This window comes from Aulonocara stuartgranti, assembly GCF_965226115.1.
Source record: "Aulonocara stuartgranti genome assembly, chromosome: 7".
NCBI lineage: Eukaryota > Metazoa > Chordata > Actinopteri > Cichliformes > Cichlidae > Aulonocara > Aulonocara stuartgranti.
The window spans coordinates 25,043,705-25,069,256 of NC_138945.1; the positions used below are offsets into that span (position 1 = coordinate 25,043,705).

General features: G+C 41.9%; 4 protein-coding genes across 5 annotated transcripts; all 4 read left to right on the forward strand.

Annotated features, from left to right (window-relative positions):
• On the forward strand, nucleotides 1-4,063 carry LOC309711866 (uncharacterized protein). Its single transcript, XM_082542383.1, has 3 exons — nucleotides 1-336; nucleotides 599-702; nucleotides 1,130-4,063. Exon 3 carries the CDS (start codon nucleotides 1,148-1,150, stop codon nucleotides 2,429-2,431), a length of 1,284 nt encoding a protein of 427 aa, XP_082398509.1. The 5' UTR covers nucleotides 1-336; nucleotides 599-702; nucleotides 1,130-1,147; the 3' UTR covers nucleotides 2,432-4,063.
• A 1,018-nt stretch (nucleotides 4,064-5,081) lies between these two features.
• On the forward strand, nucleotides 5,082-8,253 carry LOC309710338 (transmembrane protein 119-like). The gene is made up of 2 exons (XM_082539697.1): nucleotides 5,082-5,205; nucleotides 7,147-8,253. The coding sequence occupies exon 2, from the start codon at nucleotides 7,160-7,162 to the stop codon at nucleotides 8,006-8,008; it is 849 nt and encodes a 282-aa protein (XP_082395823.1). The 5' UTR covers nucleotides 5,082-5,205; nucleotides 7,147-7,159; the 3' UTR covers nucleotides 8,009-8,253.
• Nucleotides 8,254-8,357: 104 nt separating this feature from the next.
• On the forward strand, nucleotides 8,358-22,248 carry LOC309710337 (chemerin-like receptor 1). 2 transcript variants are annotated; one of them, XM_082539696.1, is made up of 3 exons: nucleotides 8,358-8,829; nucleotides 20,405-20,535; nucleotides 20,648-22,248. In XM_082539696.1, the coding sequence occupies exon 3, from the start codon at nucleotides 20,656-20,658 to the stop codon at nucleotides 21,658-21,660; it is 1,005 nt and encodes a 334-aa protein (XP_082395822.1). In that variant the 5' UTR covers nucleotides 8,358-8,829; nucleotides 20,405-20,535; nucleotides 20,648-20,655; the 3' UTR covers nucleotides 21,661-22,248. The 2 variants fall into 2 exon arrangements, with proteins under 2 accessions (XP_082395822.1, XP_082395821.1); XM_082539695.1 differs by lacking the exon at nucleotides 8,358-8,829 and adding an exon at nucleotides 19,482-19,547.
• LOC309712018 (uncharacterized protein) lies at nucleotides 22,004-23,907 on the forward strand (the record flags this gene model as incomplete). The annotated part of the gene is made up of 2 exons (XM_082542606.1): nucleotides 22,004-22,021; nucleotides 23,036-23,907. 2 exons carry the CDS (start codon nucleotides 22,004-22,006, stop codon nucleotides 23,660-23,662), a joined length of 645 nt encoding a protein of 214 aa, XP_082398732.1. The 3' UTR covers nucleotides 23,663-23,907.
• Nucleotides 23,908-25,552: the final 1,645 nt, after the last annotated feature.

A 25,552-nucleotide genomic window follows, 5' to 3' on the forward strand; every position in this document is an offset into this window, starting at 1 on the left:
GTGCAAATGTGGGTGTCCAAGCTTCTTGTGAGGTGACTGTTACAAGGTGACAGGCTTTCAAATCATAAGACACCAAATCAGGTATCCGTCTATTACACACGATCCATCCATCGTATATACGTTTATATGTAACTTTGTGTCCTGTCGCTGTGGTTAACCATGATATGCGCATGACATGTAGCTTTAAATCTTAGACAGAAATGTGACCATAGGGTGACATGCGGGAAGCATCTGAGCAGTTTGCAGAACTGAGTACTTCCTGTTACGTTAGATGAGGTAGTAATCAGACTGGCCAAAGAGCAACAACTGATCCATTCTGAGCTTTCCATCAGAAAGGTAAGACAGATCTTCTGCTACATACCCGATTATAGCTGACAGGACTTGGTTATGTCTTCAAATGTTATTTTTTATAAAAATGATAAAAACGAAACAAGGTTGTGAAACGGTTTGCCTCCTGGCTGATGCAAGCTTAAGCTGTGTGCTTCAAAAGGAACTGTCTGTATCTGAAAACATTACATAGTGCCGTGTTGGGTTTTTCAAAAAAAAAAAAAAAGTGTGAACATTTCCTGTTTTCTTTTATTCTCTTCTTTCTGTCAAGCACCTACAGTCAGTACTGCGAGACTGTCCTCTGAGAGTGGCTGAAATGAGCTGAACTTTTATCACTTTTCGTCCTCACCCGTGCTCTGTTCCACCTGCAGACAGGTAAGACACGTCCACTGCTGTGGTTAAACTTTTCTGACTTAAGGATCTACCGCTTATCTCGTTATGTTTAATGGTGCCAGATAAGTTCTGGCACAGGAGTCCGATTTATCAGATTTTATTTCTCTCTACATATTTTACATTTTGGTTTGTTTTTTTGTTTTTGTTTTTTAAAGATTAGAATTTTCTCTGACTGAAAATACAAAATGTGAATCCTCTGTCAGTCTGCTTAAAAGTTTTCACATTTAATATTCAGTGCTATACTTTTGAGTTTTGGTGTGAACGTAAAGCAAAGGGTGTGGTGACAGACACATGATTGCCTCATCACACGATGTAACTGGTACACTTGACACAATGATTTTTCCTCCCATGTATCTTTTTTCCATGTATCTTTTTTTTTTTAAACTTTTAACTTATTCTGCAATTTCAGATTTGGTTTAACGCAGCTATGACACTCCTCGCCATGAAGACATTTCCAGCCTTTTTATGGGGAATATTCATCGTGGCTGCTTCCACCCCAGAAACCAGTGGTTCTACCTACACTGTTGAGCCCAACAAGACAAGCGCCCAGCTGACAACTGCACTTGCGTTTCACAATAAAACAGATTCACACCCTGCAGTGTGGGGAACAACTCACAGACCTGCAGCTACTACCGTTTCTGCAGCGGCACAGAGCACAGTGGTAACCACAGTGGAAACTAGCGCGGCAGCTATCAGTAACAAAACTAAAAGCTCCATTGACAGTGTAGTCACTTTGATTCCTACAAGCCCTGCAGCAGCAGTCCCAAGCAGCTCCGCTCCGCAGTTACTTCATACCTCCACAGCTTTGATTGAAACTCAACCCACCCACCAAGTGACCATGAAAGAAACAACAACACATGCAGAGGACGGGTCCCATCCACAGTCAACCACAGCGCCAGACACCACTGCTCCTGCAACATTCTCATCAACAGCAGCTGTGTCTTCTCCACAGCCCACATCCATCACTGAGTCTGCAATGACATCAGTGTTATCATCCACTTTCTCTTCTGAGAAATCTACTGCAGCTCCAGGCACTCAGAACCTCAGCAGCCTTTCAGTTTCTACTGCACGCCCATTGACGGCAGAGTCGATCTCAGAGACAACACGTGTGCCACAGGTGTCCACCTCTTTGCCCCCCACAACAGCCAAGACACTGAAAACCAGCCCTGAGATTTCATCTGCAACTCAGTCCGTTTCTGCCTCGAGTTCTTCTATCTCCACACAGTCAAATGCTACCTCTACGTCAACTGAATCTCCCAACTCCACCATTGCAATAATCCCGTTCCCCCGTAGGCCCACGGTGTTACCACATCCAATAACTAAGCCAGCCCCAGCTACTAAATCGCCACACGGTGAAATCTCAAAATCAACCCCCAGCACCGAGGTTCAACCCTGCTTGACCCAGAACGTGGTGAAGCAGTGCCTCATTGTCATCGCCTGCCTGGCTTTGGTGTGCACAATCTTTATCTTTACTACCATTGTCCTCTGCGCCAAACTGTCATCGAGGAAGCGCAAGCGCAAACCTCAAAAGGAAACGGAAATGATGTGCATTTCTGCTCTGCTGCCCGAGAGGAGCTACAACTATACGAGACAGCACAATCCGGTGCCCAATGGTGTCCTGGTGATGCCAAGGGCTGAAGACAGCGATGACGAGGTGGGAGATAATCTGACTCTCAGCAGCTTCCTTCCAGAGAATGATCGCTACGTGTAGATGGATTTTACTATGCTTTCATCTGTTTGCTATCAGTCAGCATGGAAATAGCTGCTTTTTTAATAAACTCCTGCTTCCCCTTTGATATTACTGGTTTTGCTTCAGTACCTGCCGTATTTCAGTGGAGGAAGAGAGAAACCACAAACAGACAAACATTCACGGTTTCATGTGCAAGTGCCTGTAACTGCATGTGGTATTTGACAAGGTCTGTGCTTTTTGCATGACTTTAGCCTCCACAGGATGAAGAGTGATCAAAGTTTGTTTTTTGTTTTTTTTCATCCGGAGTTGAGCCCTGCTGGTATTTCACTTTACGACAGGGGACAGGAAGACTTGCTGTGCAAAGGGATATTATTGCTCTGTTCAGACACTGTTCAGTTTACAAGAACTATCCAGGTGGCTGAACGCTTAAAGGGACAGTTCAGCCTCAAGTCAAATTTACATGTTGTTCTGCTGGCCTGTAGTGCTATTTGTCCACCTGATGTGCCGGTGTTTGCAGATATTTACTGTAGAGTTGCCTTCCTTGTCTTGAATATACCAGAACCAGGTTACAACTGACTTCTGCTACTCATTGCAAATTTCCTTTTTCAAGAAATCATCCTCAAATGGTGTTGTGAGCAGTTTTATGCAGGAACTATGTCTTTTCGACCTAACTGCATCAGCCAGTCAAAAGCTAATATCACACCTCAGCTAAGGGGGGAAACAATCTGTGTTTACATCCTGTCACAACGTCGTTGTGCAGTGGCACACTTCCTTCTGCAAAGTGATGCAATTGGCTGGTGCACTTTAGAAAAAAGAAAATGTAACCACACAAAACTGCTCGTTATGGTGGATTTATTTTCCATAAGTGGGTTGTTATGATTGATAAGAGCCAGGGAGGTTTCAAAGACAGTTTTTGAAGCTGTGAGCACCATAATTTTAATATCTAACACCATTATATTAAATAAAAAAAGTGAGATAAGAGAAAAAACAAGAGATGGATGGATGGATATCACCAATTTTGTGCAATTCACACCAAAAGATGAGCAGATACATAGATGGTTGAACGCTTGATGATGTAATGACCCTCTTGTCAGTTTGTCTTGGTAGGTCATGTGACCCTGGCATGGAGCTAACATGGCTTAGTTGTAGGGTTTTCATTCATCAGGGGCTGATTGTGGCATATAAGGAGCAGTCCTGGTGACTCTTTGTGTCCTGTCCTCTCCTCTTCTGTATGGACTCCCTGCAAGCCTGTAAGAAAATAGGATCACCCGACTAGGCCACCTTCGGTCCACCTGAGTATCACATGACCTATAAAAACAAACCAACATGGGGGTCGTCACAATGCACAAAACTAATTTCATGTTGTTTAAGTGTGTGTGTGAAGAGATCTACTTTCTGATAATTTATTAAATAAATGTCTTTGTTAACTTTAACATTTTAGTAACTCTTCAGGTTAAGAGTCATAATGAAAAAAAGAATAAAACATTTCTGCAAACTTAGAACTGATCACTTCTCAGTGTAGAAGTTAAACATATTCTGTGGTTCTCTCATGACAACAAAAGTTTGAGGAACTTATCTGAAAGATTTCCTCAAAACGATTATGCCTTGCAATCCATATTGTGCTTAGTGTTATGAATATTTTCAACATTAAAAGTAGCCTTTTTAATAAAAAAAAAAACTGTCTGTAAATTTCTAAACAGTCAAAATAGAAATAAACTTTCTGTGATCTCCGTCAGTGCCCTCGTTTATGAAAGCCCTCACAAAAAAAGCTTTTTTCCTGCTCCTGACTGGATCTCAATTTCACTTCCTTTCCTGAGAAAAGAAAACAATTCCCTGAATACATATTAGGGCCATGAGACCACATTTTTTTCTCTCTCTTTTTAAATTTTCCCCCGACATTTACAGACGTCGGTGACTATCAACAGAGCTGAGGCAAATGTAAACCTGGAGGATGCAGGAACCCATCGCACGCTCCTCATGACCATATAAAGCTACGTTTGTCGTGAGCGATCAAAAGCAAAACAGACATGCAAGAAAAATGCAATCACTCAAACAAAGTCACACTCTCTCCCTTAAGTGGTCTCACACACATACATACACACACACACACGCTTTAATTGCTCGTCTCTGGATAAAATGCTCCACATTGTTTCTAACAGTCTCCAGCGTGTGGCCTTTACCTTCCCCCTTCTCTTTGCTGTCCACACAGGAACCATTAACCTTTTCCTGCATTGGCAGATCACTCATACAAGCTGCTCTCTGACTCTTTTTTTAGCCCCAGAGGTTTGCTGTTATTCATCAGTGTGAGGGACTAAGGGGGTAAAACGAAGGAAAGGCTGTCAGTCAGAGGCTCTGTTTTATTTTTAGAGGGTTTATTTATTTGTGATGCTTTTATAGCTCTTAAGAATTAATTTTGTTTTGTGGAATTGGCTTTCCACATCCACTGAGCCAAACATCAGAGTGGAGAAGAGGTCCCTGCCCCCACAGCACATTATAAACTCCCACATAACAAGAACAATCTGTGTGCAGGCCGGAGAGCTCAGACACTCTCGGGGGAAACTGGAGGGGGAGGAGAACAGTGGATAGGCAGAAGGAGGGATTTCTCCTCATGGTAAACTGCTTTTTTTTTTTTTAAATACCCAGACAAACCTCCACACTGAAACCTGAAACTCGCGGAGGGGGCGTGCTTCACCGAGCATTCGCCGCTCTTTGCTGTGCTAAGTTCACTTTTTTCCAGTCTCATCCTCCTCATTCTGAGGGCTTTTCAGCAGACAGCTCTTCTTCTGCAGTGGATGGTGAGTCAAATGTGTCATTTCATAAGGTTTTGTCCTTAAAATTCAATAACAGCATCTTGACACCTTGTTTGACAGCATCATGATAGAAGGATTCAAACTCAGGAATTAGGAACATGATAATAAAAAAGTAGAGACAAGGTTCAGATTTAGACATTAAAAGTTTTCGACATTACGTTTGCAAATAAAATAGTCGCACTTGTTAAATCTGCTGAGTGAAGATTTGTGTGTGCTTGTGACCTCCTTCTGTGCGTGTTACTGTGTCAGTGTATATTAGGTCCAGGGTGAGCAGGGTGATTGATTTGGGAAAAAAGAAAGAAACAACAACATCAGAACCTGTTTCCCAGACTTTCATGTCTCGCAGCTTGCACACAGATGGCGCAGAAAGATTTGGGAGACAGACTGAGCACGTAGCTTAGTGTGATCAAAGTTCTGGTTGAATTCTGGTTGTTCGGTTAAATTAATCAAGTTGCAAACACACATACTATTTATACTTCTTGTTGTAGAAAGCCATGTAAGATACTTTTGGTTATATCTGAGCAGGAAGTTTTCCTGCTAAATCAACACCTCTCGGGTTAATGATACGCTCAATATAATTTATTCTAATATGTAAAAAGGTGTAGTAAAAATTGTAATTTGTAGAGATTTGGTTAATTTGCTTGAGATATAATTCTATGGTCACTTCTTTAGATACACATTGCTAGTACTGGGTTGGATGCACTTCAGGGTTTTCATGGCAGAGATTCAAAAAGGTGCTGGGAACATTCCTCAGAGATTTTAGTCCATATTACCATGACAGCACACAGTTGCTGCAGCTGTGTCTCATCCGTGATGTGAATCTTCCATTCCACCACATCCCATCGAGATCAAGATCTGGTGACTGTGGAGGGTATTTGAGTGCAGGGAACTCAATCTCATGTTTAAGAAACCAATTTGAGATGATCTGAGCTGTGCGTTATCCTCCTGGGAGCATGTGGGCATAAAAGGGATGGAGATAATCAGCAACAAAAGTCAGGTAGGCTGTTGCATTTAAACGATTCTCAGTTGGAACTATTAGGTCCAATGTGTGCCAAGAAGCCGTCAGCCTAAGCCATTGATGCAAGGCAGGATGGATCCATGCTTTCATGTAGTTTATGCTAAATTCTGACCTTAACACCTGGATTTCATCAGACTAAACAATGTTTTCCACGCTTGTCTTCTTGTCTGGTGTCGTCCTCTGCTGCTGTAGTCAGTCTACTTCAAGAGAGATGCTCTTCTGCATACCTCGGTTGTGGTGATTTTAGTTTATTGTTGCCGTCTTATCTGTTTGAAGCAGTCTGGCCATTCTCCTTTGACTTCTGGGATTAACGAGGCATTTTCACCCAGAGAACTGCTCACTGGATAGCTTTGCTTTATTGGACCACTCTCTGTAAACCCTAGAGAAGATCAAGACCAGCCTGTCTGACACAAGCAACAAAGTCTCTTAAATCACTTTTCTTTTTTATTCTGATGCTCGGTTTGAACTGTAACAGATCAATGCACTAAGTTGCTGCCATGTGACTGATTAGAAATTTGCATTGATAAGCAGTTGAAAGTGTATGCCTAATACAGTGGCAATAAGCATATAAGGCATAAGTATAAGTTTACATGTATTTCTTTCAAAGTGCAATTTCAACTAACCCAGAGCTGGGAGCCTTTTCAACTCTAACTTTTACTCATGACATTTAAAACAGTGCAACCAAGTGAACATTAAGATAGACAAATATAACTAATAAAACATGATCTTCTCGTACTTTGTAAACTGTGGAATTTCAGTCATCCATCTTTGTTTTTGTTGTAAAGCAGACTGAATGTCTCAAGAGCAGCACTACTAATTTTACTTTTCTGAAAAAAAGATGTTAAGCAAATACACACAAAGCACATATTCTCTTGACGTGTGTCACTGATGTTAAGTGTTATTTACAGATTCCGAGGGGAAATGCCGCTCCTGATGGCCCTTCATCACATTGGTCTGTGCGTGGTGCTTTGCATCAGTAGCAGCCTCTCCACACCTCTGCCTTACTCAGATACTCTGGAGGGAAGCATAGATGAGGAAGACAACAACTACTTCACTTTCTATCTGCCTATTACCAATGTCTCCACAGAGTACCAGACCGCACCTGCCAACACAGCCCAGGAGGAAACTGACTTTCTGAATCAGCTTGTGAACTTTCTTAATGAGAACATGCTCCTCATCCTCGTTGCAGCCAGTCTCATCCTTCTCGTCTTCCTTATCATCTGCGGGGCAGTTTTCATGAGCCACAGACGCAAAGTCAACGCTTACTATCCTTCCTCCTTCCCCTCAAAGATGTATGTGGATGACAGGGACAAAAGTGGAGGTGCTAAACCCTTTAACGAAGTTCAAGAAAAAGCTTCCCCGGGGCAGGAAAGCGAGCCAGTGGACTCTCACAAGCAGCTCCAGGCTGACATTATGAGGGCTGCCAAGAGCCTGCGCGCTCCAAATAAATCTGTTGATGCTGCAGAGAGAAGCGATCCCAGTCAGAAAGTAGCAGACCACAGTCCCGAGGACAGCTCAAAAGCAGATGACAGCATCCTAGACCATCAGCTCCCAAGTCTCCCAGAGGAAAATGAGCCGAGCGAGCTTTCCGACAGTGAGGCCACCACCACAGAGGGCAGCTCAGAGCCGAATCCTCCTGAGCTGCCTCGGTCAGAGGAAGTTGATTCACAAGAGCCTTTGACGGGCAGGAGTCCGCGGCCCTCCTCTCTGCACATTCACAATGACTCTGCTACACTTCAGCTCATCGCAGGAGAGAAAACTGCCTTCTAAGAAATCACATTTTTGCAGAAAACCAAAGATTTCTGCAGGATTTTATTTGAGGAAATGCAGAGAAGTTACTAAAGATACAGCAGGCAGAGTTGAAGATGATACATGATACTCTCTTTATGCACCTTTGTACAAGTTTCACAGTACACAAAGAGTGTTAGTATTTTTTGTGTTCCTGTGTTTGAATTTAAACATCTCTGCTGGTAACAGTAGGTGGTGTGGTCCCAATTACTCTGCGCTTCTATGCAGAGGTGTGGACTCGAGTCACATGACTTGGACTCGAGTCAGACTCGAGTCATTAATTTTATGACTTTAGACTTGACTTGAAAAAATGTTCTAAGACTTGTGACTTGACTTGGACTTTTACACCAATGACTTGGGACTTGAATTGGACTTGAACCGGTTTACTTGAAAAGACTTGATATTTTACCCCAAATATAAAATTTAACATGCATATTATATAGAGATTGAAAATGTGACGTCATTCACGGGTAGAACCGCAAAGGATTCTGGGAACTCGTGGCAAGCGGTACTAGCGCACGCAGGCTTTCAATTAAAATCAGTTATACAGCGATAAAAAGAAACACAAAAATGTCAAGAAGCCGTTGTATTATTAACTGCAATAGCCGGTCGCATGACAGCCACGGGAAGCCGACGGGTAAAGAGATCGGTTGTTATCGGATTACCTCGTTGAAGAGAAATTGTTCAAGCCATGTTTCCGAAGTAACAAAGAGGCGACTGGATTGCAGCCATTCAAAGACCAAATATAACGTCCCAGAACCCTCCAGCTCACAGGATAGTCTGCTCCAAGCATTTACACGAAGGTCAGTGTTTTGTAGTAGTTAATACGTAATTTTCTTAACATAATTGGTGATATAGGTTACAAGCAAGTCTGGCGCTGAACAGAAATTGTCGCGCTATGCTCCTTTATTTATTGTGCATAAATAGTGAATTGTCCTGACACAATATTGCGTTTCTCCTCTGTTATTATGGTACATTGACAAAAACATATACTTTTATTCACAGGATAAAACAGGTTTTTTGTATCACTAATTGCCCAGTACGATTACAGCATACAATATTGTTGTCACTACTACATTTCTGTGATGGGTACCAGAAATTATTTCCACTACTAATTAATTACCGTTGAGCTCAAAGGTCCTATTAATAAACGGTTAACGAATGTGTATTTATGAAGACGATTTGTGAGACTGGTAAACTTATGATACGTACGATGGTCTTTCGTTCTACACGGTACATTTCAAGGTCCTGCACCCATCCGTCGGTAAACTGTACCTGGGCTTGTTGCAGTGACCGGAAGTTACTAAACTTCATGAGTGTATGCACTCACTCCAAGAACCGTATGATTATAAATATGCATATAAATATGCTACGATGAGATAGCTGACTTCATCTAACTAGCAAATGTTTTCCAGGCTACGTTGGTGATACAGTTTTTTTTAATGTGTATGATATTTTTGTCATGCGATTTTAAAGCCGGTCCTACAACCGCATCCAAGAATAACATGCAGCTTATCTCAGAACTGTCGGTGAAAATTATTCTTGGAGATAGGTTTAATTGAGCTGCATTTTAAAGAGGTGCAATTTCACAATTTGTGTATATTTTCTAAGTTCACTATTTTGTCATGTGTTGAGAAAAACACAGATTTTAAAATTACATGGTCTAATATTTACATTTAGCATATAACTGCAACATGCTTTTTTCATATTTTTTTTAAAGATTCGAAAGGACTTGAAATTCAAAGTTTCAGACTTGTGACTTGACTCGGACTTTTACACCAGTGACTTGAGACTCGACTCTGACTTGCCTGACATTACTTGAGACTTGACTTGAGACTTGAGGATAAAGACTTGAGACTTACTTGAGACTTGCAAAACAATGACTTGGTCCCACCTCTGCTTCTATGCAAAAAAAAACAAAAACAAAATTGAACAACTAGGACTCAGTTCCGTTTTTGAATTTTTAATATGAACCTGTTATGCTTTTCCCCATTTTCTGTCATATATACACTGCTACAGTAGGGTGGACTTTTATATTAAACATGTCCGGAGTTTCAAATAAAAAGTTCTCTGTGACATCACCAGGGTACACATTCCTGATAATGGCTTGTTTCAGGAAGTAGATGCATTGAGGCAATGCTCTTTAAAAAAAAAACAACAAAAAAAAAACAAAACAGCATGATGATTTTTGACCTGCGAGTCATGTAAAGCTACTCCAGCAGACTCCAAGAGTAAAACTGTGGAGTTTTAAATTTTTCTCTTTTTAGGGTGCACGCTTAGGATTCCATACTTTTACGGAGCCCGTCTGACTGGTTTTATCACTGCACATCACACGCTGGACCGCTTAAACATGTGGGCTCGTACACATCTCAGTGGGACTCCAACGCAGCCGCCTCTGTGAAAAGCCTCCAAATTAATCAAAACGGCAATCGGACGGCATGTCGGGTCTTCATGTAACAGCCCAATAAAGCTAGTGAGTGCAGATGATGTTGAACGTCGCTGTGTTCTGCAAAGGCGCTTTTCAAAATTGTGTGCACGTAAGTCAGAGAAATAGAAAGCGGGTGTGAGGGAGAGAGAAGCTGAGACACTGAGATAAAGCGAAGCAGTCAGGATTTGTCAAGTGTATAAAACCACAATCTGGTGTGTTTTGGCTGCAGCGGATCTCAGCTGCAGAGCTTTTTTAGGTGCGTTATTGTAGCAGGAAGTGCATGGGCGTATTTGCAGGCTCTGTGTCTATGTGCAGCTTACTCAAATGGATCACAAGGATGACTTATTTAAAGAGAATTAAGAATAACCTCATTAGTTATGCCTGTATTTTTCTGTAGCTGGAGGGTCAAATGTTTAAATAATAAACAGGATTCAAAAAGTACAATTAGGAATAATTTTATTACAGACTTTTAAAGAAGCATTTGTAAATATAAGTTGCATTTGAAACTACTGGACCCCCTTTCTTTGGTTCAAGCCACTTTGCTTAATCAACAGGTCAGTGCGTTTAGAGTGCAGAGGGTATAAACAGCTTTTAGCTTTCATCCATACCTCCATCACACCTTTCAAAATAAAAAAAACTCCACCTGTACAAAGCAATTTCCAAAATAAGGCTCATCTCTGTACCAACAACCCAAAACAGTGCTTATATTGTGCGTTTACGTGACAGGCTAAAAGATACAGTATACACGGTTAGAGGATCGCAGACTAATAAAAACAGCCTGGTGTAACACTGCTACAGAGGGTTGAAAGGTGGTGGGCTCGTCATCATTGCCGCAGGAAAGTGAGGTGTTGACGCTGGACTATTTCTCTTCTTGGCAGCAGGGAGCCAAACCGGGCCCAGCACAAAGCGTGAGCGCTCCATTTAATTGCTGGCTCTGACTGCCTCCTGCTGGTCATCTTGTTGCTTGAGACGATAGTCAGCAAGGGCTGCCTTGATGGCATCTTCGGCAAGCACTGAACAGGAAATAATTGGAGGTTAAATGTGCACATGTGCAGAGAAGTTTGGAAAAAAGAAAAAGAAGAGCCTTGGCGTATTAAAAGAAAACTTACTGGAGCAGTGAAGCTTAACAGGAGGAAGACTGAGCTCCTTGGCGATGTCTGTGTTCTTTATCTTCAAAGCTTCGTCCACCTGAAAATAAAAGCCCACACACAGCCATGAGCGGAGCAGAACACGCTAAATATTTAATAGATTAAACATTCAAAGGAGCTGAGATGCAGGTCTGTAATGTGTTCACTCACAGATTTGCCTTTCACCCACTCGGTGGCCAGAGAGCTTGAGGCGATGGCAGAACCACAGCCAAAAGTTTTGAACCTGGCATTCACAATCTTCCCCAGGTCATCCACCTCAATCTGAGAAAAGTTTTGACTGTTACTCATGTGACCAAAAAAAATGAGCAAGAAAAAAAACAAACAAACAAAAAAAAAAACCCAAACAATCCTGATCTCTCCCATTCTTTAAAATGTATCCCTACTAAACTAACAAAAATAAACGCCTTTAAGTCACACACACTTCGTAACAAACATACCTGAAGCTTCATTACATCCCCACAGGCCGGGGCACCCACCAAACCAGTTCCAACATTCTTGGAGTTTTTGTCCAGCGAGCCCACATTTCTGGGGTTCTCATAATGATCCACCACCTTCAGACAACAGAGAGGGGAAAAGGAGCATCAGGCCAAATGCACTCTTCCTGTTGCTGTCAGAATTCAACAATCACATATTTGCAGGAAGGAAATGCCATCTATATTCAGATACAATGGTAAAAAGAATGTGTACAAGTCTTGGCATCCTTGTTACACAACTACAACTTGACTCACTTGCATAACTGACACTGGCATGAGCAGATTAGGACTGGATTTCATGGTCTACACAGTGCAAACTCTGTCCTTCAGCCCTCCTACTCTATTTCTTGCTGAGTCACTCTGACCAAGACAGTGTGAAGTGGCCGAGCATCGCAAAACCTTTTGCATTTTTCATCAGAAATTAAAGGTTTAAAGCCAGATTCCTCAGCTGATGGCTAAAACATGACCTCTTATCCAAGAAATAATTTTAATAAAAGGCATATAATGTCTAAACCTCCACAATCACCCAAAAACATCCAGCTAAACATAAATACATCACAGTTATGGCTGCCATGACCCGGTTAACCTGCTGTTGCATCAGTACACCTTCACAGGTATCACATAACATTTACCTGACTCTAGCACAACATACTGCCACCCTTTAAAGCGCATCAATCGGATATGGTTAAAACTGTGGCAGTGGACAGCTGGTTGCAGATTAGTGACGTTATTCCAGCCTTCAGTAAGCTAAATAGCTACAATGAAACAATACATTTGTTCATTTTAACGGGCTAGCATCATGGAGGTGAAGGGTTTGAGATAACCAGCGTAAAGGCAGTCTGATGTAACTTGAAACATTTGTGCAGCCAGCTAAATATAAGCCACCGTCCTATGGTTGTCAACAAAATGCCCGAGCAGAAAGATCTTACAGAGTCGTGGTTGCCCGTGTTTAGTAGATCAGTTAGCTGATATACTCCAGGATGCTTTCAGTAGGAGTAAACATGAACCAACAAGCAGCTGCGACGCTGTAAGCCGAGCTCCCCGTTAAAGAGAAGCTACAGACTGGACCACTTACCTTCTTGTGATAGCAACACTGAGTGATGAACTCGGGAGCGGAGAGCCTCCTAGTGAGGAAAGCCAGAGGACTGAGACACTTGTTCGCCACGGTGCTCGCCATGTCGATCCAATGTCGCAGTTAAGAAAGCTCGCAGCTCAAGAGAATGGAACTACACGTCACTGACAGGAGGAGGAGCTACAATAATCACATCTGCGCATGTCTGGTTTATGCAATTTACAAAAAACGCTCTTTTGATAATACAATACAATTAGACTTTCATTTGTTTATTTTTTTTTTCTCTTTGTATTTTAATTGATCAAATTATCTCTCTTTACGAGTCTTTATCAAGCATTTAGTAGAGGTGGGTAGATTAAGCCAAATATGGAGTGCCACAGGATTCATACTTTAGTTTATTTCTGTCCTCTAAGGTTCATCAAAAAAGAAACATGCCTGTGCAATCGCTGCTCCACTCATGCAGTCACTTTGACATTAACTAATTATAAAAATAAAGTGTTATTGGTCGTCTTGGCTGTTAGGTTTGCTAACTGATTAACAATAGACTATATTCAGACATTCAAATAATATATTCAGCCCACTGAATTGTGTTAAATACTTTATTTTATTGGAAATGAAAAACTACACCTCAGACATGAATTCTGAAAAATTCCTGAGCCCTTTTGTGTTGACTGTTAGGTCCATTTTATTTATAGCCTAAGAAGCATTTAAATGGCAGGCGTTGACCCAAAATAGGAGACAGTCACGTTAAAAAACAAAAAACAAGTTTCAAAATACACGAAAAAGCTGAAAGGTGGGTTTTGTTCTGTTAACTAATTAATCTGTGAAGTTGAAAGAAAATGACAATGATTTAGTAGGGAGTAAAATGTGTTCAGAATTTGCTAATTGATGATGATTCATGTCATAAATCAAGACACACTGCTCTCCACTACATAAGCTGCATCAGCAATACTGGCCCTGTATTTACTTGGTATCAGATCGATACTGATATTTGCATCGCACTAGTATTTAAAGAAAACCTTTATGTTCTCCAGAGTCAAAAGATTACATTCAACTTATATGTGGGTTTTTCTTCTTGCTGCTGTTCCCTTGAGGGGTTGGCGCAACAGATCTTCCTGCATTTCACCCTATCTCTAGCATCCACCTCTGTCGTACAGCCCTCTGCATGTCTTCCTTCACTACAGCCCTGAATTTCCTCTGTGGTCTTCCTCTTTTGCTCCTGCCTGGCAGCTCCATATTCATAGAGTCCCGATCAAAAATTTAAGTCCACTTGAAAAATGGCAAAAAAAATCATATTGTGCATGGTTGGACCTTAACAAGGTTCCAAGTCAAGCTTCAACGTGCAACAAGAAGAAATGGGAGTGAGACGAAACTTTTTTATTTATTTTTTTTGAGATATTCAGAGCTCTTCTTTGGATGTTTGCTGCCTTTTCTTCTGTTCTCTGTCAGATAGATCTCACACTGCTTCAGTGATGTTGAGGTCTGGGCTCTGGAGAGGCTGAGTGATATCCATGCTTTTACTGCATTGCCAGTTTGTTTGTGTATCACTGTTATGATGAAATATGAAGCTATTTCTAATCAGTAGTTTTTGAGATGTTACTGCTTGGTGGATTAAAATCTGAGGGTACTTTTCAGTGTTCACAGTTTTATCATTTCATTTGACAAGATGCCCAACTGGACTGTCTCCACCGCGACAGAGCCTCCACCGTGTTTGACAGATAGACACTTACTGTTGTACCTCTCTCCTGAACTCCTCCATACATGCTTTCGTTGTATTATTGTAATGTCTTTAACTTTAGGGAGTGAATGAGCCAACTGCAAAACTACAGGCCTTCAGCTTTTGGGAACAACCAACTGCTCACCAACTTTGCTACGACGATACAGTCGTTCGTTCTTTACAATGAATACTTCCCGTACTCTGTCTGTAATCTGTGTTGATTCTTGGATGCTCTTAGTAAACAAGGGTGCTAAAGAGGGGTCCTCCCTTTGGAGTTGGACAATATTGCTCGGGACAACCAGGAGCTCCTCAATCTCTGGTTCAGGGAGTGACTCAGCAATTTCTGTCCCCCTCACTTTTTCCTGTCTTCTCTGCATTCTACTTTTCTTTAAATGTGGCCTATTTGGTCCATCAACATCCGGAATTTCACTGACTGAAAAGGGCAACTCACTCAAACCTAGCTCTGACTGAGACACTCTATTACCAGACCTAGTGACGACTAGCAGACCTTCACATGCAACATGCAGATTCTTCTCTTCTCTGTCTTTGCTAATAACTCTCCAAGAATTGGCATGTCCGGGTCCAAGACAATCTGGTACTGTAAGTACGTACTCCTTTTCATTAACTTGAAGGCAAACATTGGCAATAGGATAATCAACATTATCACCATGAACACACCAGACTTTAACAAAATGCGGTGTCGCTAGGGAGACAATCTTGCCTGACAAGTGTGCGGCTACTGCCTGAATCCAAGAGGGCAACACACGGCTTTCCCTCAATGAAAACACAGATGGTGTGCTCCTGATCACTGGAGGGTACGAGAGACTCAGTTTCCTCCTCTAGCAAGTCAAAACACTGTGGTGAAAGACACATGTAAGTCTTACTGACTTGCTGACCTGGGCAATCTGCCTTAAAGTGACCTGCTTGACCACAAGCATGACATACCAATGGGCCTCTCTGCTTTACTTCTCTAGCGTGGCTACTGCTAGTGATTGGAGAACTTTGTTTAGGGCCTTTAGCTCTGGACCCATTCCCACCCCCTGACTTACCCACAAATACAAGGGCTGAACTGGGTTTTCCTACCATGTACCCTTTTTGTGGGCATCCGGCTGCAAGAAAAGCCTCTGCCATCTCTGCAGCTTCTTTTGAAGTGGTGGAGTTGCACTCTTTCACCCAGGTCCTCAGCTCTGGGTTAAGAACTCTGAGAAACTGCTCCATCACTATGACATCTCCTATTTGGTCCTTTGTCTTCTCCTTTGGAAGCATCCACTTTTCATATAGGTCTTTAAAGCACGTTCTCAGCTCTTTGGGTGTCTCATCGTCCTTCACCGTCATGTCGTGGAATCTGATTCGGTAAGTCTCAGCACTTATTTCAAATTTTTCAAGAACGGCGGTTTTTACTTTATCATAGTCCATCAGTGTCCATAGCAACATATGCCGCACGTGCTTTAACACTAAGAAGTGGAGCCAGATGCAGTGCCCATTCTTCTTGTGGTCATCCTGTTGCAATCCTCTCAAAAGTGGTTAAGTAATGTTCAATATCTTCATCCTCACCATAGGGCTGCATCTTCGGGCCTTTCCAACCGCTTACTCTGCCCAGATTGGATGAATGTGGTGCTGCGAAAGATTCAGGGGGGTTTCCTCGCTGTTGAACAGGCTGTTGCACCTTTTGCCGAACTGAGGGTCTCAGTGGCACTCCGGAATCAGCTATTGCACCTTCCCACAGCACCTGATGCTCCCGGCGCTCCGACTGGACCTCCTGCTGCAGTTGGCTGAACTGGTGTTGCATTCTACGCCACCGTTAATCCTGGCGTTGTCTGTCCTGCTCCCATTTTGCCTCACGGTCAGCATGCTGTTGCATCAGGCCTTTCAATAAAGTTGAGAGCTCAGAGAGACTTTGTGCTTTGGTGCTGTGCTCACCCGTAGTTTCTGGCAGGTTGCCATCATCTGGGGCCTCCTCTGGGGGAAAATCTGTTGGCCCTTGAGGTTTCCTTGACTTGGTTGATTTCTGTATTGCTATCACCTATTGGCCTGGAGCCACTGCTGCCACCATTTGTGAAGTAGCGTAACATAAGCAGCATGGAAAGTGATAGGAAGACAGCATCTGCAGACTGTTCAAGTTTCTTTTAAGTGTTCTTTATTTTCTGGCGTAGCCTTTCAACAATTGTTTCACAAAAACATAAGAACCTTTCAGTCTTCTTCTTTTTCCTTTTACGTATTATTGGCGGTTGGCAAACAACTGCATGGTGCATTACCGCCACCACTGGTATGGAGTATGGACAGAAATCACGCTAAAAAAAACAAACAAAAAACAAAAAAACAAAAACAAAACACTTCATATCCTCCCAAACAACTTTCCTTCTCTCAAAAACTGAAACAATGCCTGATAACATTTATCCCCCGACTCCTTCTGTAGTAACCCTACAAGATCAAGGTTCATATCAATGCTACTGAGATTTCGGACCAACCGTCTCCTCTCTACCATATATTTCCGACACTGCAAAATAACATGCTCCAAAGTTTCATCCGCTCAACAATAATCACATTTCCCTGAGGCATGCTTCCCTATCAAGAACAGTGTGGAATTCAAACCCGTATGCCCAAATCTCAGTCTTGACACCACCGCCTCCTCTCGCCTACTCCTTCTTGTGGATCGCCTCACTCCCACCCCCCTTTGAATTTTATATAACCACCTTCCCCTCCTGTCTTCGTCCCACTGTTTCTGCCATCTTCCCCTGATTTCTAGCTTAATAATACTCTTTACTTCCTCCTGACCAAAATTCACCGCCAGATCAACTATCTCATGATTAGTGGCTGCTTTTGCTAACCTGTCCGCTGCTTCATTCCCCCTTACCCCATAGTGAGCAGGGACCCATACAAACACTACCGATAGACCCATCATATGTATCCTGTAAAGGGTTTGTTGAACCTCTAATAAAATATCTGACCTACCTTTCGAATGACCATTCTGTAGACTAACCAAGGCTGCACTGGAATCTGAACAAATAATTGTGTTCAATGACCTCAAATCTTCCACCCACTGCACTGCTAATAGAATCGCTATCATTTCTCCTGTAAACACAGACAAACCATTATTAATCCTCATCCCAATTTTTACCATAAAGTCCAGAATTACCACTGCCACCCCCACTTGACTAGCTGGATTCTTCGAAGCGTCCGTATATACCTGCACATACCCATAATACTGATCTCTGAAACCCTGAACTATATTAGAGTCTAGACCGCCTGCCCCGTCCTTACTCTTCTGGCGCAACAAAGAAAAATCTACAGCTGCTTCAGGAAGTATCCATGGAGGGATTGCAGGCCTAGGCACTCGCCGACATATGTCTAAGTGGTCCAATTTAAGTTCCCTAGCTCTTCCCCCCACCACCCATCCAAAGCTCTTTAACTCCCTCCTGCCCTTCTCCCAGCAAGGTCTAAGTACATCTAATGCAGGGTGATCTGTCCCCTGACCCTGTAGGTTTGCCCATTATGTCAATGTAAGCTGTTCCCTCCTCAACCCTAGTGGCATTTCCCCCATCTCCACCTGCAAGGCTACAGTGGGAGTCGCCCCTGTACAAAGTCTCAACACCTGATACTGAATCAAATCTAGCTTTCTAAGAGAAGTGTCTGCTGCCGAATTATATGCCACACAACCATAATCTAACGTTGACCTCACCAATCCAGTGTATATAGCCCTCAGGGACTCCCTATCTGCTCCCCAATCCTTCCCAAACACCTCAAAATGTTCAAAACTTTTTTACACTTATCCACCAATTCCTGAACGTGTGCACCCCAAGTTAACCTCTCATCAAACCACAACCCCAGAAACTCAAATTTCCTCACTCTTTCTAATCCTATGCCATATAGCTTCAGCTTAATTTCCTCATTAACCCTCTTGTAAAAAACATTGTCTTAGTCTTATCAACTGAAAACTTGAATCCCCACGACCATTCTTCCACTTTACCAACCGCTTCCTGTAACTTCTTTACAACAAAACCAACATTCCTCCCTCTCCTCCATCATCAGCAAAAAGTGAACACCCCACCCTCTATGTCATTAAACACATCATTAATCATTGAACCTGTCAGTCTTCTTCTTCTTCAGTCAAGTTTAACGGCAGCTTGCATCCAAAACTGTTGCATTACTGCCATCTCCTGGCTGTTAACCGTCCGTCACTCCTGAATCCTCAGATCCTCTTGATGAGACCAGTACTTCTCAAAAACGAAAAACCACCACTTTCCCTTCACCATGACTTAACTTATCAACCACTTGTCCAAATGTAAGTTCCCTTCCACCACTCAGTTCACCCCACATCACCCTCCTGTGTACCTGTCAGTCAAAAGCTCTCCTGCTTTATATAGAATTCCACTCACACCTGGATCTCATTAACCTCTACAATTGGGAAAACAGGGTAGACTAAATAACACAGTCTAGACAAAGAAACAGGAATAAAATCATTTTTCCACTTAACAAACTCATTCACCCAACGAAACAGTTTGAAAAGTCAATCTCTTCACGTAATCTGACTCATGAGGTTATTTTAAATGAAATAAACAATTTTACACAAAAGAAACACCCCTTCATTTGGTTACACCCAATTGACATGATCAGGAAGTACTGGGGCGGCCCTTCCCACATACCTGTTTTACACATAGGACCTGCTCAAAGGAACACACAATGGTAAGTATAACCAAACTACATAAACAAATGAAAGATCCAAATCAATTAATGATGAAGTGACATTTAGCTTTAAGTACATTTGCACAGATGAAATGAATATAACCAATGCTACCACAAACAGACCCAGGATAGTATGTAGAGCCAAGGTTACATGTGTTGTGTTTACATTAAAGCATTATGATAGACTATACAGGATAACAGAACACAAAATAACAATATATGCAAGTGACAAATGGCAAATGAATTCTGTCCTAGCCACTTTGTCACAGGCTTGTGTATTTTTGCTGCTAGGTTAAAACCACACCCTTGAGCTTTACTAATAAGAAACAGAGAGGAGCTGTATAAATGTACCAATAATAATCTAAAATGTGTCGTGAGTGAGATTTATTTACTGCTTCCTTGTCTTGTGATTCCTGAAATGAAAGTTGTTTATTAATCTTTTTTTCCCCACTTGGTTTGTTGCATAACAGCTTGGTATTTGATTTTGGGGAACTGCAAAAGGAACATTAGCACAGAACTCAGAATGTCCTGTACACGTGAGCTAATTGAGCCATAACTGATTCTACCTAATAATGTTGTGTAAACTGGTTTTTACAATGTGGGAATTCAATTTTTTTAGATGCCATGTGTAATATTTGTGGTATTGTATGTCTCCCATCTGCAGTAAACCAGTTTAATTATTTCTTATGAGGTCTAATGCGAGCTCAACCACAGATTACAGTTTTACACAATAACTTCCATTCCACTAAAATGATCTGTAGGCACAATCCTGGTCAAGAAATGTGATATTTTTTGCCTAAGTTTTGGAGGATATCTCTTTTTGGATATTACAGCAGTTTTTTCCCTTTCTCTTCTAGTTTCCTGTTGCAAAATACCTACGTCAGTACTTACTGAGTACTACTTCCCAAGAAACAGAAGTGAGAAAGTCCACCCAACGGCACAAGCAACTTTAAACTCTCTATTTTCACACGAGACATAAAATCCCTATGTAAGTATCTTTTTCTCTATAAAAAAACTTTGTGTTATTTATAACCTATAATTTTAAAGCTTATATGTGTAAATGTTTGTATTTTTAAAAGTCGTGGTTCCATATATTTCAGGAACAATCATGGACGTGGAGTATTTTGATTATGATAACTACACCGCAGACATCGATAGCAACCTCACCACTGAAGGAACCCTAAATTTATATAGCGCCTCGTCCTCTTCAACTTATGCTCTGGTGGCAGTCAACATCATCATATGCGTTTTGGGGCTTGCAGGAAATTCCCTGGTGATTTGGATTTGTGGATGGAAAATGAAAACCACAGTCATCACCATCTGGTACATCAGCCTGGCCATTTCAAACTTTTTGTTCTGTGCCTTGTTGCCTTTCGAAGTTGTGTACATGATAACTTCACACTGGCCCTTTGGAGAAGGCTTGTGCAAGCTCGCCTCATCTGCCCTGTTTCTCAACATGCACAGCAGTGTGTTCCTGTTGGTTCTCATCAGCACTGACCGCTGTATCATGGTCTTATTTCCTGTGTGGTCGCACAACCACCGCAAAGTAGGAAAAGCCTTTGGAGCCGTCATCCTCATGTGGGTTCTTTCTGCATTCTTAACAGTGCCCTCACTTATGTACAGGAAAACCACGGTCCACGGCTCGGTCATTCAGTGCCACACGGACTATGGGGTCAGACATAAAGCGGTGGTACTGACCCGTTTCATTTGTGGGTTCCTGATTCCTATCCTAATGATTGTCTTCTGTTGCTCTGTGCTTGCCATAAAGCTCAGAAGTCTGACCCACAAGTCAACAAAGCCGTACAAAATCATGGCTGCGCTCATTTTGTCTTTCTTCGCCTGCTGGGTCCCCTACCACACCTTTGTCCTGCTGGAGATAGACTTTAAGAAACACAACCTGGAGGTCATTAAAACTGGACTAAAAGTTGGGGCCACCTTGGCTGCAGCAAACAGCTTCCTATCTCCAGTTCTCTATGTGTTCATCGGCAATGACTTTAAGAAAACCCTAAGGCGGTCTTTATCATCAAGGATTGAGGATGCTCTGGCAGAGGATATTCGTACAGGTGGTCTCAATCACTCAAGGTCCAAAACAATGGAAACTGGCCTAAATTAGAGTTTTTACTAAGGAGTACATCACAGTGCATAAATATGATTACCGTTCTCAATGACACTGATAATATTGAATGTTGAACTAACAGGTTATTATGGTAACTTTAATAGATTTTTGCACAATATCACATTTCAAGACAAAGTGATCACAATCGGTTATTCAGACAAGCAGAAATCTGGGAAATTGCTATTAATTCTTAATCCATTCAGGTTAAACAAAGCATATCTTTGCTCAGGTATTTTTGTGTGTGTGAATGACTGTCTTGTCTTATTGATTATTGTCATGTTTCCTTTGAATTTTATATTTTAAGTTTACTTATTGTACTGCATTGTTAGCTCTGCGATAGATGGGTGACCTGGCCTGGGTGTACCTGCGCCTCTTGCTCCCTGGCAGCTTGGAAAGGCTTCAGGCCTGAAATGGATAAGCACAAGAAAATGGGAAGATGGATGAACTGTGAGGAGCAAAGTGATGCATGTAAATATTAATATGAATATTAATATGAGTGCCAAAAACTGTGGACTCACTAATGAATGTAATAAAATACTGAAAAAAAGATACACACTCAGTCTCCCTTAAAGGGAACTTGACAAATAGTAGTATTTTATTGTCACTTTCTTCTGTCAAAGTTCTTACATTTCAAACTTACACCCGACCTGCACCCATTTTCACACCTTAGCTCGTGTGATTAGTCCAGACGCTTTTCTTTCCAAGCTACTTAGACTTACATTTCAAAGTACAGTCAAGGAAGTCTGCTCTAAATTACTGTATTACTTATATTTGTACTTTTAATTAATAAATATTAAGTGTACCTGTATTCATTTTTCCAGTAAAAATCAAACTATCACCTGACTTTGAAGTTCCTGCAGATTATTTTTCTTTGTAGATAGTTTTTACCTCTGCCAAGAAGGTTATGTCTTTGGTAGCGGTTGTGTGCGTGCGTGTCATTCAGTTCATTCAAGAGCTCGAATTTTTTTTAATTATTCTGATCAAACTTTGTAGGGGTCCAGAGTGAGGTCATGTTAACTATCCATTAAAATTTGACTTTCATCCACTAGGGTCTTCAAGGTCAAGCAAATGATTTATTGGTCAAAAATTGATAAAATGCCTTTTAACTTACAAACTATGATTCTTACATGTGTGGTGTATATAGAGAGTACTGCATGAAGATTTTAAATATCAGGTCACATTTGAACTCTGACTTCTCCTTCAAGGTCTATAGACTGATTTGAAGGTCAAAGTGATAATAATGCCATATGGAGCTATTTGCTGTTTTTTTTTACTGCCATTGTATGTTGATTGACAACATAGGCATGCAGCAAATGATATATGGGGATTTTAAATATCACGTTACTTTAGACCTCTGACCTCTTCTTCACAGTTAAATGAGACCAAACTTTCACAAAATGTCCTCATCCTCGTTGCAGCCAGTCTCATCCTTCTCGTCTTCCTTATCATCTGCGGGGCAGTTTTCATGAGCCACAGACGCAAAGTCAACGCTTACTATCCTTCCTCCTTCCCCTCAAAGATGTATGTGGATGACAGGGACAAAAGTGGAGGTGCTAAACCCTTTAACGAAGTTCAAGAAAAAGCTTCCCCGGGGCAGGAAAGCGAGCCAGTGGACTCTCACAAGCAGCTCCAGGCTGACATTATGAGGGCTGCCAAGAGCCTGCGCGCTCCAAATAAATCTGTTGATGCTGCAGAGAGAAGCGATCCCAGTCAGAAAGTAGCAGACCACAGTCCCGAGGACAGCTCAAAAGCAGATGACAGCATCCTAGACCATCAGCTCCCAAGTCTCCCAGAGGAAAATGAGCCGAGCGAGCTTTCCGACAGTGAGGCCACCACCACAGAGGGCAGCTCAGAGCCGAATCCTCCTGAGCTGCCTCGGTCAGAGGAAGTTGATTCACAAGAGCCTTTGACGGGCAGGAGTCCGCGGCCCTCCTCTCTGCACATTCACAATGACTCTGCTACACTTCAGCTCATCGCAGGAGAGAAAACTGCCTTCTAAGAAATCACATTTTTGCAGAAAACCAAAGATTTCTGCAGGATTTTATTTGAGGAAATGCAGAGAAGTTACTAAAGATACAGCAGGCAGAGTTGAAGATGATACATGATACTCTCTTTATGCACCTTTGTACAAGTTTCACAGTACACAAATAGTGTTAGTATTTTTTGTGTTCCTGTGTTTGAATTTAAACATCTCTGCTGGTAACAGTAGGTGGTGTGGTCCCAATTACTCTGCGCTTCTATGCAGAGGTGTGGACTCGAGTCACATGACTTGGACTCGAGTCAGACTCGAGTCATTAATTTTATGACTTTAGACTTGACTTGAAAAAATGTTCTAAGACTTGTGACTTGACTTGGACTTTTACACCAATGACTTGGGACTTGAATTGGACTTGAACCGGTTTACTTGAAAATGTTACGATATTACTTCAGGGAGCAGACATGACACCGTCTTAGGTTTTAGCCATCACTTTTTTATTATCTCCACACCACCCTCCGGTGGCTTCCACATGAACTGCACCTTAAACAACAACTGTTCACTCATATCATGACATCCCCCTTTTTTTTTTTTTTTCAACAACAGGGGCAAACAACAAAGTAACTCACAACACCACTCAAGGCCCATGACCAGAGGGAAAAAAGAAAGGGAGAAAAAAAAAATGCCTCTTGGCATACTCACATTTCTCTCTAGTGAACACTTTTTTTTATTTTTTTTTATTTTTAATCACAGCATGTGCTCAAAACATAATGTTCATTTTATTCCTCAATAAGCCTTCTGGGCTTGGAAACAATACGTCCACTCGCAGTTTTGGGTGGGGAACTTGGAAACTCTGTGGGAGTGACATTTGTACTTTGCATGTCCATCTCACTTTGTCCCTGTGTTTCATCACACTCATTTTGCTGTGTTACGTTTTGGTTGTCCCTTGACTGCCTTAGAAACTTTCTGTTCCTTCTATATGTCTGTCCATCAGGCATCTGAACAACATAAGATCTTGGATGTTCAGATAAACCTGTCACCTGAGCTGGATTCCATACACCCTGTTGCCACATTCTGACAGTGTCACCAACCTGCAGTTGTTTAAGTGCTTTGGTTCCTTGGTTAAAGTATTCTCTCTGTTTCTGTTGTCTTGTTTCTAACAACTGCTGCACTGTCTTAGTGACCATGTGGGGTTTCAATCTTTGCGATGTTGTTGGAAGTCTTGTTCTTATGCGTCGACCCATTAGCAGCTGGGCTGGTGACGCTCCAATGTCCTCCAACGGTGTACTCCTCAGATTCATTAATGATAGATACGGGTCATTCCCCTCGGCTTTTGCCTTTTTTAACAAGAGTTTCACTGTTTGTACTCCTCTCTCTGCCATTCCGTTTGACTGTGCATGGTGGGGGCTCGTAGTGTTGTGACAAAACTCCCACTCTTTTGCAAAGTCTTGGAATTCACGGGAGCTGAACTGTGGTCCGTTGTCTGAAATCACCGTTTCAGGAATCCCGTGTCTGGCAAATTGTGACTTAAGATGAGTGATAACTGTTGCACTTCTTGTGTCTGACTTCAGCCACTCAACCTCAATGAACTTGGAATAGTAATCCACTAAGAGGAGATATTCCTGCTGGTCAAAAGTAAATAGGTCCACACCTATCTTCTGCCAAGGTCTTTCAGGAACACTATGTGGATGTAGTGGTTCTTTGTTCTGTCGTTTCTGGTGAGTACTGCACACATCACAGCAGTTCACCATCTCTGTGATACTCTGTGACATTCCAGGCCAAAAGAGTACTTCTCTCGCTCTGCGTCGGCAGCTTTCAATACCCAAGTGACCCTCATGAATGCGCTTTAGCATTTCTGCTCTCAGTGCTGCAGGAACAATAAGCTGCTCTCCTTTGAACAGAACTCCATCCACT